Raw genomic sequence first — 20,101 nt, 5'->3', positions numbered from 1 at the left:
GCAAAGGCTCCTGGAGAGGAGGGAGCATCAGGGCTAAAATGTGTGGGCATGTTGAAGGCATGGAAAAGGAAAGCCAACAGGGTTGGAGCAAAGAAAGCAAAGTGCAGAGTAATAGAAAAGGCAGGAGCCAGGCATGTTCAAGACCAGGCTTTCAATTGTCAGTGGGACTTTCATTACGCCCAAATCTTTAAGTAAAGCCTATATGTGATGCTGATATATGTGTAAGAAGTCCTTTCTTAATGGCTAATATATCAGATTTAACCATTTGAAATTGCCATTTTGTAGGTGATCATAAACAGTTGACTATCATCAATTTCATAGGCTCGATGTCAATTTCATACTTCATTCTTTAAAGACCACCAGTCAATATTGGAAATAAAAGGACCAAGGTAGAGGCATAGCCTCTCCAAGCAGAGCAGATCGCTGCACTTACAAAGGGTTTTGGGGATGTGTGGAGTTCAAGGACTGCTGAGGTTTTGGAGGCATTTGCAGGTTGACAGCAGCTGTATAGGAGGTTACTTCAAGGTTCATCAGTTGCCCCTCAGGAGTCTGCAGTGAGTTGGCTCTCAGAAGCCACGGACTGGCTGCCTTACGAAAGCTGTGCACTGAGAGGTGTTGTCGTGATTAGACAGGTTCAAAGCTGGTTCTAGTGGCCACTTGTTACCATGGCTGCAGACGATCTGAGAGCTTTAATTCTCATGGTTCAACCTAAGAAAGGTCTATAAGAGTATACCCAACTATTGAAACCAAGTGATAGAGATGTTGACTACTCACCACAATTTCATCAAATCAATTTGAAGAGAAAGATACCTATGTGGACACTGTTCTCAAGTTCTGAAAGTGGGTGGCATTACATTGGCAGGGTTTTTTTGTTTTTGCTTTTGAGGCAGTGTCTCACTCTGTCACCCAAGCTGGAGTGCAGTAGTACGATCTCAGCTCACTGCAACTTCCAACTTCCGGTTTCAAGCGATCCTCCTGCCTCAACCTCCCAAGTAGCTGAGATTACAGGAGTGCACCACCACACCCTGCTAATCTTTTTTGTATTTTTAGTAGAGACGGAGTTTCACACTGTTTGCCAGGCTGGTACCAAACTCCTGACCTCAAGCGATCTGCCTGCCTCGGCCTCCCAAAGTGTTGGGATTACAGGCATGAGCCACTGTGCTTGGCCTAAATACTTGCTTTGATTCTGCAGATCTGGTGCTCCAAATTGATTAAGACCTAAGGCCATTCTCTCCAAATCAGATAACTAGTCATCTCTCCCCTCCATGTGTTTCTTGTACTTTTCCCTCTATTTCTGATTATGAGACTCCTTTCTTCCTGCAGTGTGGTTAAATTACAGCAATCATCTTAACCTGTGAGCTCTATTGCCTTTGCATTTTCTACTCATGCAGCTGGTTCTGTAAACCAGCTTTTCCTTTTGGGAGGATCTAATCATGACCTTTTACCCTTTTGTGGCCTCTTCTAGTACAAGGCGAGTGGATAATTCCAACACAAGACTGGCAGTCCAAATTGAAAGAGATCCAGGTAAGAAGACCTCTTCTCTCTTATTAAACTATTTATTATTATATGGATGGATTCTCAAAAGGAAGAATTAAGTACTCACTTTTAAATCATTGTGGAGGCAATGCACATCTTAGTTAATATGTTAACTGTGGAATAAAACTGTGAAGGTAGACTGATCAAGCATCCTGATTTGGTTTGACAATGCATTGCTCTGCTATTTAGAATTGATTAGGAGCTTGCTCAGTATTGGATAACTCTGTTAATAAAAACATTTTGGTTCATGTGTAGTAAACCTCAAACACAGACTATAAACCTTGAAGTTCATCTTTTAGAAAAAAAAAAATTATTGGAAAAACATCAGCATTATAATGTCCTTAAAGGCAAACTGTCCCAGGATCCAGGAGCTGGAAGCTTGCAAAAAGTTTGGTCAACATTAAGCTATGGAAGGATTTGCCTGCTAGAAAATTATTTTACCTTTTTCTTTCCATAATCAATCTCCTTTTTTAACCATTCTATTTCTTCTTTCCTCATATTAGAATGCAAATTTTAACTGTTCTCTATTTTTATCCTCCTCACTCCCTTCTTTGTGCTCCAAAATCTGTCTGGGAACAATTGCATCACACTTATTATCTATATTTGAATTGCATATACCTGATTAATTTGAAAGCAGAATTTGAAATTTGAGATACCTGGAAAGACAAGCTTATTTTTTGTTGAACTTCATGTCAGTACAATTAAGGAAGGAGGGATGTAGATATCTCTGAGGTGCAGCTGTGGGACTGTGGTGTTACAAGCCTATTGATATAAGGCAGAGGGACAGTTTCCCAAGCACATTGTGCTGTTAGTTAATCATAATTGCTGTCTCATCTTAATCTAATTATGCAGATGTGTGGTCAATGTGTTCTAAGGAGATGCCCTGAGTTGAATTTCTACTTTTAGTGATTTTAATTGTTTTGTTTTATTTAAACATTGAACAGTTTGAACAATTAAGCAAAGCCCAGTTCTTTCATTCAGGCATTTCCTTTCAAAGTGCCAGAGACTGAAAGTAATCTTTAATTAATGTCTCAGGATGCATGCTGCTTCATCAGAGAAAATGAATATAGCGCAGGTCAAGGAGGCTTTATCTGCATAGAAGATTAAGCATACTGATACTTTATTAGACTACATGGCATGACTCAGCCCACAGAACAGCTTCTTTCCATTAATCATAATTAGGTTATAAATACTCTAATGTCGATTCAGCTTTCAACTGTCATGAGTACCCAGCAAAGATATTCATAATCTGACAGTGTTATTCTGTAGATTTCTTAGAGGCAGATTGGTGATCTTCCTTACGTAAGTGCCCTTGGGGCATCTTCACCTTCTTATACCACTCCCTGCCCTCCGCACCCTGATTGTGCCCCAGTTCCCATGGATACAAAGCAGGGATGCTTCGGTCAGATCTGCAGCCTTCATCTCTGTCCTCCCAGAATCTCTGTCTCCACTCAAATAGATAATCCAGACAGGAGCCTTGAGTTTTGCTTTAGGCATTTCCTCTTTGGGACAACTATGCCTCTGGCTCTCCCGAGCCGTAATTTCCTCTCCCGAAGAAAAACTAGTCCTAAAATAAAAGTCATGAGGGTGAACTTTTTTCCTAGGCTTTTCCCAATGCTTGCTCCATCCACAGGACCACAGACCAGGAAGACTTTCCATGTTATCCAGTCTTCTCTTTAAAAAATATTATATCCCTCATCTTGAGAGATCCTATAAAAGGAAGGAAAAGAGTTAGAGCTCAGCAGGAATGATATAGGAAATGCACTACACACTCCCAATTTCACCCCCACTCAACACACACCCCTAGCTTTCTACGGGGAAACAAAGTATTTCATCATTCCCTCTCCTTTGCTGCTTCCTCCTTTACCTTCCTTGGATGTCTTTATCCACCCAATTAAAATGGCCAAAGTTAAACAAACAAACAATAATGGACAAATCCAAGTTCTGGCAAGGATGCAGAATTAGAGCTCTCAATCACTGCTGGGGAAATGCAGAAAGCGTACAGGCACTTTGGAAAACAGCAGTCCCACACCTAAGCATTTACTTAAAAGAAATGGGGAGAGTCATATTCACAAACTCTTGTTCATGACTCTTGGTAGTGGTTTTACCCATAATCACCAAAACGGAAACAACCCAGGTGCCCTTCAGCTGATGAATGGATAAACAAATTGTGGAAAATGTATACAGAGGGATACTACTCAAAGGTGAAACAGAACAAACTCATATATGCAACAGATGAACACATTGTTCTAAGTACTGGTTATATGACTACATGCATTTTTCAAGACTCATAGAATAGTACACTACAATGGATGAATTTTACCCTACATAAATTATTCTTCTAAACCTGAATTTTTAATTTATATATAGTTTAAGAACAAATGGCATCCATTTATAGTATAATAACATGTTATATAACATGTAAAATATATATTTGCATATAACAATACTAGAAATGATTGTTTGTATTATGTATTATAGCATATGTATATATATATATATATATATATATAAATTGATACTGCTTATTGCCTATAAATTGTACAGAAAGAATATAGAGGGAAAAATAGGAGAGTCTCATATAATCTACTAAAATGTTGAAGAACAGATTTTTTCTCTTTTATGTATATAAAGAGTCTGATGTTACCCTTAATCAGATGACAGCTTCCTGTTTCCTAGGTCTGGGTACACAGCAGGGAGTAGGCATTCACTGGTCATATTTCTTGTCTGCCTTTAGGGAATGATGACAACAATCTCAATTCCATTTTTTATGAACACTTGACAAGGACCCTCCAGGAGTCCCTCTGTGGAGACTTACTTCTTGGTCGCTGGGGCAACTACAGCTCTGGCGATTGCTTTATTTTGGCTTCAGATGACCTCAATGCCTTTGTTCACCTGATTGAAATTGGAAATGGTCTTGTCACCTTTCAACTTCGAGGACTAGAATTCCGAGGTAAGAATTTCTTCATTGTGGAAATTGTTGAAAGTTCGTTGCTTGAGTTAATTATCAAGCAAAACTTTAGGAAGAAGTCACCATTACACAGGAAAAAATGTCTTCCTAGTGAAAGAGAGCTTGCTAACATTATCTTAACATAAACAAACTCTAGTCAGCTGAAGGAATAAAAACATAAAACATATAATGGCATGTAAACTTGTAGATTAGCAAACCAAGAAACTGGTTTATTAGCAAGTCAGGGTATTGATTTTAATACTTCTTGGAAAAACTCAGAAGCCACATAAGATTATGGGGAATAGCTGGGCTCCAAACGGGGTTAGCCAAACCTCATTCTGTGGACCAAAGGTGTTGGGGGTCTGTTCGTGCAAATCATTTAAGGTCTTTGAGCTTTTCTTTCCTATCTGCAATGTAATGATGAGAATGGCTGCTATATAATGTTGCTATGTGGTTTAAATGAGATCATCTAGAAGGTACTTCATAAATTCTCATTGCTTTATGGTTATTGAGGGTATCTGAATCTTGAAAGTATAACCCCAGTTTTCCCACAAATCAGGAGCTGGAGTTATGTGGGGTGCAGAGAGTGTCATAAGTGATGTACTTTGTTGCCTTCTCCTGCATTGTTTATTCCTTTACTCATTGCATGTTTTCTGAACACCTCCTCTGTATACGGCAGTGTCGTAATGCTGGAGATGCAATGGACACGTGACATGAAAGAGTCTTAACCTGATGAAGCTTACCTCCACTGAGAGACACCTAAAGTAAACAAGTAAACAGGTAGACTAATTACAGCTTGGAGCAAGTGCTATGAAGGAAGTAAATAGGGTTCTGGAACCCAAAGTCACTGCAGAGGATGAGGGTGAGGAGGTGCCACATTCAATGGGATGGTCAAGGAAGGCCTTGAGAGGAGAGGAGAGAAGAATGTCCCCAGTGTAGGAACTGACACCTGCTAAATGCATGAGTCAGACAGCATCTCAGAGCATTCCTCACATCTGGGAGGACTTAAGTGACTAGGGCTGACCAGCGCTCACAGCAACTCAACATAAGCCAGCCGGAAGCCCAGTAACATGAGCTCTCCCCGCCAGTGTCAGGAACTATGTGTTATTCTCTATGTTATGGAGAACCGTGCAGGAACTCTGAAGGAGGGAATGGTTGACTCTCTCTACACTTTAAGAGATTGGTCTGGTGGCTGTGTGGAGAATGTACTGGGAGAAGACAAAAGTAGAAGCAGGGAAACCATTTAGGACTGCAGTGAAGATACCTAAGCAGGAGATGATGGCAGAGACAGGGCTTCCCTGCCAGAGACTGGGAGGTGGAAACAGAGGGGCTACATGTTGGGGGTGAGTGAGAGGGGAGGCTCTGGGTGCCCCCAAGTTTCTAGATCAAGTATCTGCATGGGCAGAGGTATATTTACTAAAACAGGGATGCTTGGAAGAGGAATAGGACTTTTTGGTCTGGCGGTGGAGGCATTCCAAGTGAATGTGCCAAGGAGCCAGTACATACAGTCTGACAGTTACTCAGAAGACATTTATTTAGCACTGATTATATGTCATGCAGTAGTGTAGGTACCATGAGTACAGAAGTGAAAACCCCACCTTAAGATCCTGGGAGCCTCACAGAGAAGACAGATATGGAAGAAGCTCATGTGAAATGAACATTGCATGAAATGAGTGTTATGACATGTCCTGCCAGGGCCGCATTAGGGACCAGAGGAGACGCACTAGTGTCAGGTCAGAGTCTGAGTCAGCTCAACGGAGGAGAAAGAGGAAGGGTCTTACCTGCTAAGGAGTAGCGGGTGTGATGACAAAGAAGCACCAAGTCATCCGACGTGGTTCTCAGCAGGTAATAGTTGTAGGTAATGCTAGAAAGGTGAGCAGGAGCCAGCTCATACCTATTCAAACCCTCACTGTGAACAAAAGGACATCTTTTGGCCAAAAGCAAGTTGTCATTTTCTCCTATCTTGAACACTCTTATCTAAAGATGATCAGTTATCTCAGTTCTTTGGATGAGAATTTCTAGCATTAGTTTTGCAAATATCCATGCCTTTTCGCATTCCTAAATAAACGTATACAAAAGCTTTTTTTTTCTAGAGTAGTAGGTTCTGTGTTTGAGGTGTGCATTCTGTGAACTTTTCTGAACTTTGAGAATCTAATTTAATTTGGACAAGGTTATTGAGCAAGGGAATAGTGATAAATCTCTATAGAGTAATCACAGAAGGGATATTTCCCCTACATTTAGCACAGATGACAGAAAAATGTCATGGGAGGTGGTGAAAATAAATGTCTCCAGTGCAATAATACAATAGAAGTGTCCTGGTCTCTGAATTTCTGAATCTCAGCTCTTTTGAGAGCTTTTCTTCCTTTTTTTTTTTTTTTTTTTTTTTTTTTTTTTAAATATAATTTCAACTTTTATTTTAGACTTGGGGGTACATGTGCAGGTTTATTTCATGGATATATTGTGTGATGCTGAAATTTCAGGTATGAGTGGTCCCATCACTGAGGTGCTGCCCATAGTACTCAACAGTTTTTCAACCCTTGCCCTTTTCTCTACCTACATCGTCTCCTAGTCCCCAGTGCCTACTGTTGCCTTCTTTATGTCCATTAGTAATAAATGTTTAGCTCCCACTTACATGTGGGAACATCTTGTATTTGGTTTTCTGGTCCTGCATTAATTTGCTTAGGATAATGGCCTCCAACTGCATCCACATTGCTGCAAGGGACATGATTTTATATTTTTTATGGCTGCATAGTATTCCATGGTGTATATGTACCCCTAGTTTCTTTATCCAGTCTACTGTTGATGGGAACCTAGATTGATTCCATGTCTTTGCTATTGTGAATAGTGCTGCAGTGAACATATGAGTGCATGTGTCTGTTTGGTAGAATATATATACCCCATAATGGGATTGCTGAGTTGAAAGGTAGTTCGATTTTAAAGGTCTTTGAGAAATCTCCAATTGCTTTCCACAGTGGCTAGATTAATTTACATTCTCATCAACCATGTATAAATGTTCCCTTTTCTCTGCAGCCTTGCCAGCATCTGGGTTTTTTTTGTTTGTTTGTTTGTTTTACTTTTTAATAATAGCTATTCTGATTAGTGTGAGATGGTATCTCACTGTATTTTTATTTTAATTTCTTTAATGATTAGTTATGTTGAGCATTTTTTCCATGTGTTTTTGGCCACTTGTATGTCTTCTTTGAGAAGTATTTGTTCATATCTTTTGCTCATTTTTTAATTGTGTAATTTACTTTTTGCTTGTTTGATTGTTTAATTCCTTTATAGATTCTGGATATTAGACATTTGTCAGTTACATAATTTGAGAATATTCTCTCCCATTCTGTAGACTGTCTTTTATTCTGTTGATAGTTTCTTTTCCTGTGCATAAGCTCTTTAGTTTAATTAGGTCTCACTTGCCAATTTTTGTTTTTGTTGCAATTGCTTTTGAAGACTTAATCATAAATTCTTTCCTAAGGCCCATGTCCAGAATAATGTTTTTAGGTTTTCCTCCTATAGTTTGAGGTCTTACACTTAAGTATTTAATCTATCTTGGGTTAATTTTTGTATATGGTGAAAGTTAGGGGTCCAGTTTCCTCCTTCTGCATATGGCTAGCCAGCTATCCCAGCACCATGTATTGAATAGGGAGCCCTTTTCCCATTGCTTATTTTTGTTGACCTTGTCAAAGATCAGATGGCTATAGGTGTGTAACTTTTTATTTCTGGGTTTGCTATTATGTTCCATTGATCTGTGGGTCTGTTTTTGTACCAGTACCATGCTGTTTTGGTTACTACAGGCTTAGAGTATAGTTTGAAGTAGGGTAATTGATGCCTCTGGCTTTGTTTCTTTTGTTTAGGATTGCTTTTGCTATTTGGGCTATTTTTCAGTTCTATATGGACTTTAGAATAGTTTTTTCTGGCTCTGCAAAAAATGACATTGGTAGTTTGATAGGAATAAAGTCTGTAGACTGCTTTGGGCAGTATGGTCATTTTTAAATTATTATTATACTTTAAGTTCTGGGATACACGTGCGGAACCTGCAGGTTTGTTACATAAGTATGCATGTGCCATGGTGGTTTGCTGCACCCATCAACCCATCTACATTAGGTATTTCTCCTAATGCTATCCCTCCCCTAGTTCCCACCCCACGGCAGGCCCTAGGGTGTGATGTTCTCCTCCCTGTGTCCATGTGTTCTCATTGTTCAACTCCTATGTTGATTCTTCCAATCCATGAGCATGGAATGTTTTTCCATTTGTTTGTGTCATCTATAATTTCTTTTAGCAGTGTTTTTGTAGTTCTCCTTGTAGAGATCTTTTACCTTTTTTGGTTAGATGTATTCTTAGGGGTGTGTGTGTGTGTGTGTGTGTCTATTATAAATGAGATTGTGTTTTTGATTTGGCTCTCAGCTTGAATGTTACTGGTGTGTAGAAATGCTACTAAGTTTTGTACATTGATTTTGTATCCTGAAACTTTACTCAAGTTATTTTATCAGTTTCAGGAGCCTTTTAGCAGAGTCTTAAAGGGTTCTCTCACTATACAATTATATGATCAATGAAGAGAGATATTTTGACTTATTTTTCTGTTTGGATGTCTTTTATTTATTTCTCTGGACTGTCTGCTCTGGCTAGGACTTCTGTCCTATGTTGAACAGGAGTGATAAGAGTGGGCATCCTTGTCTTATTCCAGTTTCAAGGGGAATGCTTCCAATTTTTGCCTGTTCAGTGTGATGCTAGCCATTTGTTTGTCATAGATGAGTCTTAATATTTTGAGGCATGTTCCTTCTGTGCTTCATTTCTTGAGGGTCTTTACCATGAAGGTATGTTGAATTTTATGGAAAGGGTTTTTTTTCATGTCTATTGATATGATCCTATGGTTTTTGTTTTTAATTCTGTTTTTGTGATGAATCACATTTATTGACTTGTGTATGTTGAACCAACCTTGCATCCTAGGAATGAAGCCTACTTGATCATAGTGAATTAAGTCTGATGTGCGCCTGTTTGGTTTGCTAGTAGTTTGCTGAAGATTTTTGTCTCTATGTTCACCAGGGATATTGGCCTGTCATTTTCTTTTTCTGTTGTGTCTTTACCAAGTTTTGGTATCGGTGATGCTAGCTTCATAGAATGCATTAGGGAGGAGTCCCCTCTCCTTGGTTTTTTTGAATAGTTTCAGTAGAATTGGTACTAGCTCTTCTTGCTGTGTCTGGTAGAATTCAGTTGTGAATCCATCTGGTCCAGGAATTTTTTTAATTAATAGACTTTTTATTACATACTCAATTTCAGAACTCAGTACTGGTTTGTTTAGGGTTTCAATTTCTTCCTGATTCAATCTTGGAAGCGTGTGTGTTTCCAGGAGTTTAGCCATTTCATCTAGATGTTCTAGTTTGTATGCATAGAGGTATTCCATAATAGTCTCTGAAGATCTTTTGTATTCCTTTGAGATCAATTTTAATGTCATCTTTGTCATTTCTGATTGTGTGTATTTGGATCATCTCTCTTTTTCTTTGTTATTCTAGTTAATGGTCTACCAGTCTTGTTTATCCTTTCAAATAAGCTTTTGGTTTTGTTGATTTTTTGTATGGATTTTGGGGTCTCAATTTTGTTCAGTTCTGCTCTGATTTTAGTTATTTCTTTCCTTCTGCTAGCTTTGGGGTTAGATTGTTCTTGTTTTTCTAGTTTAGGTGTGATGTTACATCATTAAATTGAGATCTTTCTAACTTTTAGAGGTAGGCATTTAGCACTATAAACTTTCCTGTTCTGCTTTTGCTGCATCCTAGAGATTTTGGTATGTTGTGTCTCTGTATTAATTTATTTGTTTTTGAGACAGAGTCTCAGTCTGTTGCCCAGGTTGGAGTGCAGTGGCACAATCTCAGCTCACAGCAATATCTGCCTCCCAGGTTCAAGTGATTCTCCTGCCTCAGCCTCCCAAGTAGCTGGAATTATAGGTGTGCACCACCACACCCGGCTAACCTTTTATATTTTTGGTAGAGACAGGGTTTCACTATGTTGGCCAGGCTAGTCTCGAACTCCTGACCTCAAGTGATCTGCCCACCTTGGCCTCCCAAAGTGCTGGGATTATAGGTGTGAGCCACTGAGCCTGACCTGTTTTTATTCATTTAAAAGGATTTTTTTTTTCATTTTTGGCTTAATTTTGTTGTTTACCCAAAAGTCATTCAGGAACAAGTTGTTTAATTTCCATTTAAGTATGCAGTTTTAAGAATCCTTCCTAGTATTGATTTCTATTTTTATCCCACTGTGGTCCAAGAGTATGGTTGATATTTCAATTTTTTAAAATTTATTGAAACTGCTTTATGGCTGAGCATGTGGTTGATCTTGCAGTATGTTCCATTTACAAATGAAAGAAATGTATATTCTGTGGTTCATGGGTAGAGTATTCTGTAGATTTCTATTAGGTCCGATTCTTCAAGTGTCAAATTTAAGTATAGAATTTCTTTGTTAGTTTTCTGCCTCTATGACCTGTATAATGCTGTCAGTAGGGTGTTGAAGTCCTTCACCATAATTGTGTGGCTGCCCTATTCTTTTCAGAGGTCTATAAGTACTTGCTTTATGAATCTGGGTGCTCTAATGTTGGGTGCATATATATTTAGGATTGTTAAGTCTTGTTGAATTGAACACCTTATCATTATGTAATACTCTGCTTTGTCCTGTTTTACTGTTGTTGGTTTAAAGTCTGTTTTATCCGATATAAGAATAGCGACCCCTGCTCCTTTTTTTGATGAAAGCTTTTCAGTTTTTTTTCTGGAATTCAAGGGAAGATCTTTTAGAACTAACCTAGTTGAATATGAGTTGTAGTTTATATCACAAGTTCTGTGCCAATTTTAGCCTCTTTAGCAAGCTTAACCAATCTTTGAGTTTAAAGGGTTCAAGTTAATGAGATTTTAGAATTTTGCAGTGATTTTTCTGTCTGTCAGCTCCTCATCACAAGCAGGGGTTCATAATCCAGCACTCTAAATGTTCCAGTCTCATCTTAGATCAATTATATCTTGGGGCATAACCAGCCACTACAAAACTTCACGGTTTAGAATAGCAATGCTGTACTATTTTCCACTGTTGTGTGGGTTGGCCAGTGGTTCTGCTACTGCTGTCACCTGGGTCACTTGAGTAGTTTCATTCAGCAGGTATATGAGCCAGGCTGGGACGTCCAGAGGCTGGCTGCCAAACTTGGAGCCTTGGATCTCCTCCATGGGACCACTCAGTCTCCCAGGGGCCACGCTAGGCATCTTCACAGCCAGGTGGTGGTCAGGTTTGAAAAGGGGAGATCTGAACACTGTGAGGACTCTCAAGGCCCAGCTTCCCAGACAGGTACCATGTCATTTCTGCCACATTCTGGTGGTTAAAGCCCTTCCCAAGGACAGCTCAGATTCTGGTGGTAGAAAAAGTGGCTCTGCTACATTTGCACAGTGGAAAGGCTACAGGAAGGCATTATTTGCTAGGGGCCGATATTACAACATACTAGACTCCTTGAACTTCATCAATGAAATACAGAAGGAGGCTCGGAACTGACAGATGTAACCAACCCCAAGATAGAGGCAGAGATCATGTGAAACAAGACTCCCCAGGAGGATCTCTGCTATCACTTATTGATAACCCTTTTTCCTGCCAGCCACAGTAGGAACTTAACCTGGCTATAAAGGTCACTTTGGTACCATAATAATGTCTTAAGAGAAAAATGCTAGCTCCCCTGCCCCAGTACCACTCACTCTTAAACAATACATTTTTTTAACCTAGTTCAATTGTAGTTGAGGACACAGGTTCTTTAAAAGAGTGCATAGCTTGGCAAAATCTAAATTATGCTTTTATTATGGGAAAAATCCAGTTGACCTAAAATGGCTGTTCTGTTTTATATCTCTTTGCAACATGTAGTACTGTATTCCTAAGGAAGGTCTGTTTTCTTTTACCTCCTTGGACACTTTTTAGAGTTTTCTTTTCAGCATTTTCCTTTTCAGTTTCCTGTTTTCCAAAATAACTGGCTTTATTTTGGTCACATTTAATCTTCTTCTCCCCAACCTGGGGCAGTCAAAATATAGATGGGCTTGTTCTCCCTCCTGAAGTCTACTGAAGCCATCAGTGGAAACATGAAATGTTCACAGGATAGGCTCTGACTCTTTCTCAGAAAATGAGAAATACACCCTAGAGGAGAGGCAAACTCCCTGAGGCCATGGGCCAAGAAAGTATACTGTCTTCCTCTCCCTGAAAATGATGTGTTTATGTCAATAGGAGTTCTTGGTCGTGAGCTACAAAAATCAATTCTAGCTAACTTAAGTAGAAGAAGGTTTGTTGGAAGATATTGCAAAGGGCACAGACTTCTGAGAAGGCTAGCAAAGTAGGCTTTGCAGCTATTGGACAAGAGCCAAGTCTAAAATCACACCACAGCTATGATGGAGTCACATCTCAGCTGGTGAATTCAGACATTGGCATCATGTCATTGATACCGTGAGCTTGAATACTGGACACTGCTACTGCCACCACAGCTGCCCCCAGAAACTAAATGAACACCTCCCTTCCAGAATGCATTCCACATGACCTTGCTTCTTTGTGTCTCCAGCTCATTAGTCAATGTCTGATGTGGGTTTATTAGATTAACAAAACCAAGATTTCATGTGCATGCTCTAGATGGAAGGGAGCCCAGGAAAGAGAGTGTCTGACTCTCCAGTTTCTATAATGGGGGATGGTGACTCCTAGCCCTGAGAGTCACAAAGTGGGTATATTAATTGAAATAATGCTAGTGGCTGTAACTATTAGTACCCAAATCTCAGTGGCTGATGCAACAGACATCTGTTATACATTCATATAGATTCCAATCAGTGAGTGGAGGTAGTGGGGGAATCCCGAGTAACTGGGATTACAGGCGCATGCCACAACACCCAGCTAATTTTTGTGTTTTTAGTAGAGAAGGGGTTTCACCCCTGTTGTCCAGGCTGGTCTCAAACTCCTGACCTCAGGTCATCCACCCGCCCCAGCCTTCCAAAGTGCTGGGATTACAGGCGTGAGCCACTGTACCCGGCCTATTTGTATTCTTGATATAGAATTTGTATCAGTCATTCATTATGGTACCAGACAATAGAAATAGGATGTGCCATGGACCTTGATTATTATTTTGGGCTATCCAAGATCTACATCCATGTCTTAGGTTTGGACAGTTTATACTATACCAGAACTAGCTAATTGTTCACGAATGCCTTTTACTTTTTCTCCTGGGTACTCAGCTAGATAGCATTTCCTAGCCCCTCTTGTAGTCATGTCAATTGTAGACAGTAGAATGTACAAGGAAATGATGTATCCCAGGTTTATGGCCAAGCTCATAACAATCTTCCCTGCAGTCTTCCACTTTCTGCCAGCTTGGTATTGAAGTCCCAGGTGGCCTTGAAAGCAATGTGCTAGGGAATAGGCAGAGCTTCTATTAGCCTGAATCCTTGGTACTGCAGAATGAAACCATCCCCTTCCGCCACTACCTCCACTTTCTGTCAGGAAAAAAGAGCATCACAAATGACTTAGCCTGTCAGAACCTTGATTTCTTCCTCAGAGCCTCAATGCGATTTCTAAGTTTCTTTCTAACTTTGACAGTCTATCAGTTCAGGAGATAAAAAATAATTCCACTACAGGATATATTTAGGAGAAAGTTGAACTTCTCCCTGTTGTGATGTGAAGATAATTCCCTCCCAGAGAGGAGATGCTTTTGGGAGATATACCATGGCTGGAGGCCATGGCTGGTGTCACGGAAGTTGAGCAACTATTGGATTCCTGATGATGCGAGTGCCAGCACAAGAAAGATCAGTGCGCCTTAGCTTTAGTCTATTGGCTGTGATAGGATTGGGCATCGGAAGGACCACTGCAGAGAATAAGCAGAAAGGAGGAATTTCAGGCAAAGGAAAGAGCAGGGCTTGCTACAAAGGCAAGTGAGGAAATCCAAAGGGTTGGATGAGGCTTGGAGGTTGAAATCCATGGTTATTCATCCACAAAAGTGGGCAAGAAGAGAGAACATATGGCACATATGCTGGTACGGGCGGGTGTTACAGAGATGGAATGGGAATGGCAGAAAGAATGGAACGGGGAAGTATATGGGTTGAATATTCTTTATTTGAAATAATTGGGACCAAAGTGTTTTAGATTTTGAATTTTTTAATTTAGAATATGTGCCCATACATAATAAAATATCTTGGGGATGGGACCCAAGTCTAAACACAAAATGCATTTATGTTTCCTATAAACCCTCTATACCTAGCATGAAGGCAATTTTATGCCATATTTTTAATAATTCTGTGTAGGAAACACAACTTGTGTACAATGAAGTGTCAGACAGCAAAGGTGTTGCTATTTCAGCCACCCACGTGGGCAATCTGTGGTTGTTGGGAATCACCATCATTCCCGACTCTGAATTTTTATGCTACTGATAAACGTTTATTTTCTTATAATTATTCACACATAAGGACTTAACAGTAAAAAATGTAACATACATTCATTAATACAGTGAATAACAGTCAAAAATGTCACATACATTCATTAATACAGTGAATAAATACGGTGTTCAGGGTAACTGGGCAGCACAGTGACATCACCAGAACACCTGGATCTGCTGTTAAGAAACAGCAGCAGCAGACAGCTGCAGGCTCCCAGGTTCCACAGGGTGCTGGGTTTTGATTAAAAGATTATGTATGATGCATTTTACTTATTTAGGTGGGAAAAAACATCAGAAGCAGTTGAGAGACCAAGAAGTGGGTCCTCTAGTGATGAGGAGGCTTTCTACTAGGTGACTTTTATAAATAGCTGAGAGGGTCTTTTTCTCCTTGGGGACACCGAAGAAACTGCAGGCTGTGCACCCGCATTTTAACTATGACCCATCACAAGAGGCCAGGCGTGGAATTTCCCACTTGTGGCATTATATCAGTGCTCAGAAGGTTTTGGATTTTGGAGCATTTAAGATTTTGGATGTTTTACTTTGGGGTGCTCAACCTGTAGTATAAATGCTGGGCAGCATGAAACATTCACTTGAAGTTAGTGATCATTATTTTAAAGAAAGATGTGTAAAGATTAATTACTGTGTGGTTTTCTCTAAGCCACATTCAACATTGTGGATGCAGGCATGGAAGGGCAGAGTTAGTTAACCAGGACTGAGTTGAACCAAGTGAGTGTCATGAAGCTGAGAATGTATTTAATATGTAAGGGTTTGACAAGAATTATAATACTTGGCCATGGAGTGTAAGCTGGGGATGAAGGGAAGTGAGAGTGTGAGAGAAGTGAGAAACAGGACCAATGAATTGTGGATCTGGGAAAGGTGCAAAGGTTATTGAAGTTGAAATATTAGAGGAAATGATCTGGAAAAATGAGATGGTTACTGGAAAATGGGATGTTTCAAACTGATGTCTATAGAAGGAAAGCAATTTGTTGATAATCAAGGTCTAGAGTTATCACTCTGGGAATGACTGGCTGAGGCTGAGTGGAAGATGAGATCATTACAGGGGTAGAGATTGGACCAGGCACCAGGATGTTGGAAAGAGCATCTCTATGGGCCAGGCACCAGGATGTTGGAAAGAGCATCCCAGGAGTGATGGCAGGAGGCGTGGTGGAGAGAGTGACTGAACCAGAGCCCCAATCTTCACAGAAGGAGTGAGAATGACCAGGGGGACCAGGGAAGATGACAACGAGATAGAAATGGGGGTGGGGTGAGAGAGTGGTCTGAGCGCATCAGTGAGAAACACGAGGATGTCTTCCATTGCTGACTGAGTGGTGAGAGGCATGTGTGAAAGGATTTTGAGATTTGGGTGGGTGGGACGGTTAAGTTGGGATCAGAAAATGTGATCTATAGAGAGGCATGGAGATTAGAACTGCAGGGAATCCTGGGCTTCCCATGGCAAATGACTTGAACTGCATGCAGTAAAGCAGGATTTTCTCCTGGGAGGATGATGACGATCCTGTAATCTAAGGCTGGGTCGCCTGCGTGGAAAGTTCTGAGGCAACTGAAACGAAGTTTACCTAGGCATTGAGGCATGCATGCACAATCCACATTAGTGTAAGGCTGTTACATTTTTCTCACAGCAAGATCTGCTTTTCAGAAATCATCTTAGAGGAGGTAGGTCTTAGAAAGTAGAAAAGAGTCATCTAATAAGATGAGTTTTTGGGAAGCAGGAGAAAAACAATACCATACATGCATGGTGTTATATGGGCATTTGCCTTTTTAATTATTTGTGTAACTACATTTTCTCAACTTCCTCATTTCTCAGTATTTCCTTGTGATGAGTGATACAGCATTTGTATATATTTTCTATATTTCCATCAATCAAAGATTTACAGTTTTTGTTCATCTAATAGTTAAAACAAAAAATCATAATATAGATTACTTCGTTCTTTTATTTAAAACAAAGTCATGACGAAAGTTATGTTTGTGTTTGAGTGTTTGTGTTGATTGTGAATCTCTGAAGCCAGGACCTTATCCTTAGTGCCTGGTATATGACCACATGGTTGGCAATCAATAAATGTTTTCTTGATAACAACATAATAAATAATTATTTGAAAGCCAAAGCCAGTTTGTTTTCAATAGCATTAGAAAGCTTATACATTCCATTTTTTTTTTTTAATTCCTGCCGACAATGAAAAATTAACTAAGTCAGACTATTAGACTGTGAGCCCTTCAAAGGCTGAGGCTTCATGCCTTGTTCATGTAACTCTCCTCTGTGCATTGACTGGCTCATGGTAGGATACCCAGTAAATATTGGTTGAATGAAAAGGTAGACAATTGCAAGTTTCTTGAACACCAAGTACATACCAGGTGTCATACTAGGTATTTTACTTATATTACCAAAATATCCCTTATAACAGCTCTATAAAGTAAGTAGATACTATTACCCAACTGTCGACATGAGAAATCTGAGTGAATGAATTTAAGTAAGGTGCCCATGGCCACACAGTCCCCAGTGGGAGAGGAGCATGAACACCTAGATGTGACTGACCCCAAAGTCCACGTCTATACAGTAGACTCCACTGCTTGAGAGAGAAGGAACAGAGGGAGGAAGATGGGTTAAGTAAGGGGAGAATATGAAAAAAAAAAATGATTAACCATTTTCAGAAAGTATTTTTGGTTGTCAAAATTAAACAAATAAAATTTAGTTTTACCAGAATTCATTCTTAAAGGATATTATGGTAGCACCTTGGTAGGTCACTTTTAGCAGCTCGGCTTCCCGAATTATTGGCTGTTTTAGCAATTTTACTTTCAATGTTCATTCTACAAGACTTCATTAAAGTCATGAGACCTAGATGGCTCTTACAGAATGAATATTGAAAGCAAAAGGCACAATTATCAGGATGTAGCTACAACATTACCACTAGGTCTGGAAAATATCAAAAAATAGGATTTATGTTTCTGTCTGTATGAAATGTTATCAGCCATCTCATAGTTTGGCTAACACCCCATAATCACTGGCCTGTGGGGACATTTAAAAATATCGGTGTAACTGAATCTTATCTAAAGCAAGTTCAACCCATACCTTTATCTTAACTGGCTAATCCGTACAGAGCGATAGCTTTCCCACTAATCTTGGACTTACGTATCTAGAATTTTCTCTTCTCTATGACAACATTCAGGTCATTAGCAAATGCTTAGGTCTTAGGTCTATATAGCTTGAGTAATCTGTGAAATCCCTTGGTTCCAAACTTACCCATACAATAATAAGTTCTCCATTCGGAATCCCTGACCACATATTTTCCTTCATGGCATATTGTGTGACCTGTTAATAGGAGACAGGAAGCCATCCTTGTCTAGATAGCACGTCTGGGAAGAAAGAGGGCTTCTTGCTGAACATGAGCAAAGTCTGCATATCTTAACATTCAACACTTAAAAATAAATTCGTGGGAGAAAAAGAAAATAATACAACTTGGAATTAGATATGAATTAGAAAGGACTATTCTGAGTGGAGTTGAATGTATTAGTTTTCTCATCTTTAAACAGGTTAGGAGTGGGGAAAATCATATCACTCAGAGAAATAACTATCATTTATTTCAACATTTCTTATTCTTATGCTTCTAAGCTGCCCAATGTGAGTACAAGGTGTACTTAGTGATTTGGTTAATTTCATTTTCTCCCATGAGATGGTTGAAAATAAATAAATTCAGGAAACCTTGGCTTGAAATTTGTCAAGCCTCATTAGACAGTGTGTGATAAAAGAAGAATACTGATTTTAAATTCAAAAGACCAGACCCTTCCATAAAACAAGTCCCTTTTGAAAGTTAGTGTGCTGGAAATTACTTCTGCATAACCAGGTTGATGCGTACATCAAATGAGATACTCTGAAGCATTTCTTTTTAAATTGATAAGTGTCACATAAATACACAGTGTTGTGAAATAAAAATTCTGTGAAAAACCAATGCTGTTTCATTTAAAGGTATTATAACACTTTTAAAATCTAGCTTGCCAGAGAGGTCACAGAACAAATTTTATTCCTATGAGCAGATCTTAAAGAAGATGAGGCTCCTTGGAATGTAAAATTGATACAATATAAAATCTGTGCTAGGCTCACAAAATCAAACAAGTTAGAATTATTCAGACCTACTTTTGTCTTTTTTCTCTACTGCAAACTGGACAGTACACTTCTAGGTTCCCAGTATCACATTTAAAAGACACACATGTCTGTATCCAAGGAGGATTATATGAAGCCAGGTGTTTGAGACCAGCCTGGGCAACATAGTGAGACCGCATCTCTACCAAAAAAAAAATAATAATAATTAATTAATTAATTAGGTAGGTGTGGTTGTGCCTGCCGGAGGTCCCAGCTGCTCCAGAGGCTGAGGGAGGAGAGTGGCTTTAACCTAGGAGTTTGAGGTTACAGTGAGCTATGATTGCACCTATGCACTCCAACTTGGGTGACAGAGACAGACCCTATGTCTAAAAACATAAAATAAAATAAAAATGACACATAGGTTCAGTGTTGCTGAAGGACTGGAAACTGGAACTAGGGGAGAAGTTGCCACTAAGGTGATACACAACTGAACCCATTCGGTGGCTCGACAAACCAATCCTACTTGTTGTTTGAGTTCTTCTCTGTGGCCTTAGTCATGTAATTATACTATTAGCACTCTGTCTCCCTGTCTTTAAGACTGGATTAATCTAGACGGGATTGGTTACCAAGTGAATGTGTGACACTTAGGGAATAGGAAGTGTCCAGGACAGCTTTGCAGTGATGGTAATGATGGCAGTAGTCATGGCTCCTGTAGTGGAGAGTGTCTCCCAAAGAGAGAAACTCAGTCTTCTGTATCTGGCCCTGGTGGTTTCAAGGAAGCTGAAACCTCCAGAAGGTGAGTCTTTGCTATGGCAGGGAAAGCTCCGTTCATCAGAATCAGAATTAAACAGCAGTCAAGAGAAGGATTGTCCCTTGATTTACTTTGTTGAGTAAATAAAATCATTTTTACCTCCCCCAGGGGCTCATTTCTTAGAAATTCTAGTATTTAAAACTGAAATAAGAAATTTTAAGTTTGTAACTATAATCCAATGATTAAAAAAATAAATATTTTAGGACCTAGAAAATCTCCACATGAATTTTATTTCTATTGGGCAATCTTAAAGGAAATTGAGGCTCCTTGAAATATAACATTCTTTTTTTTTTTTTTTTTTTT

The 20,101-nt window shown here is 39.4% G+C and overlaps 1 protein-coding gene across 2 annotated transcripts in view; it reads left to right on the top strand.

The window, feature by feature from the left end:
• PCNX2 (pecanex 2) overlaps positions 1-20,101 on the top strand; it is a 292,353-nt gene that overhangs the window by 220,856 nt on the left and 51,396 nt on the right. For both annotated transcript variants that reach the window (XM_017526554.2, XM_017526553.2), the window contains exons 24-25: positions 1,466-1,524; positions 4,274-4,489. In XM_017526554.2, coding sequence (XP_017382043.1) covers positions 1,466-1,524; positions 4,274-4,489 — 275 coding nt within the window. The remainder of the gene's footprint in view (positions 1-1,465; positions 1,525-4,273; positions 4,490-20,101) is intronic.

The sequence above is a fragment of the Cebus imitator genome, unplaced genomic scaffold (assembly GCF_001604975.1).
Source record: "Cebus imitator isolate Cc_AM_T3 unplaced genomic scaffold, Cebus_imitator-1.0 Scaffold42, whole genome shotgun sequence".
In the NCBI taxonomy this organism is placed as follows: domain Eukaryota; kingdom Metazoa; phylum Chordata; class Mammalia; order Primates; family Cebidae; genus Cebus; species Cebus imitator.
This window is presented reverse-complemented; position numbering and strand designations above follow the sequence as displayed.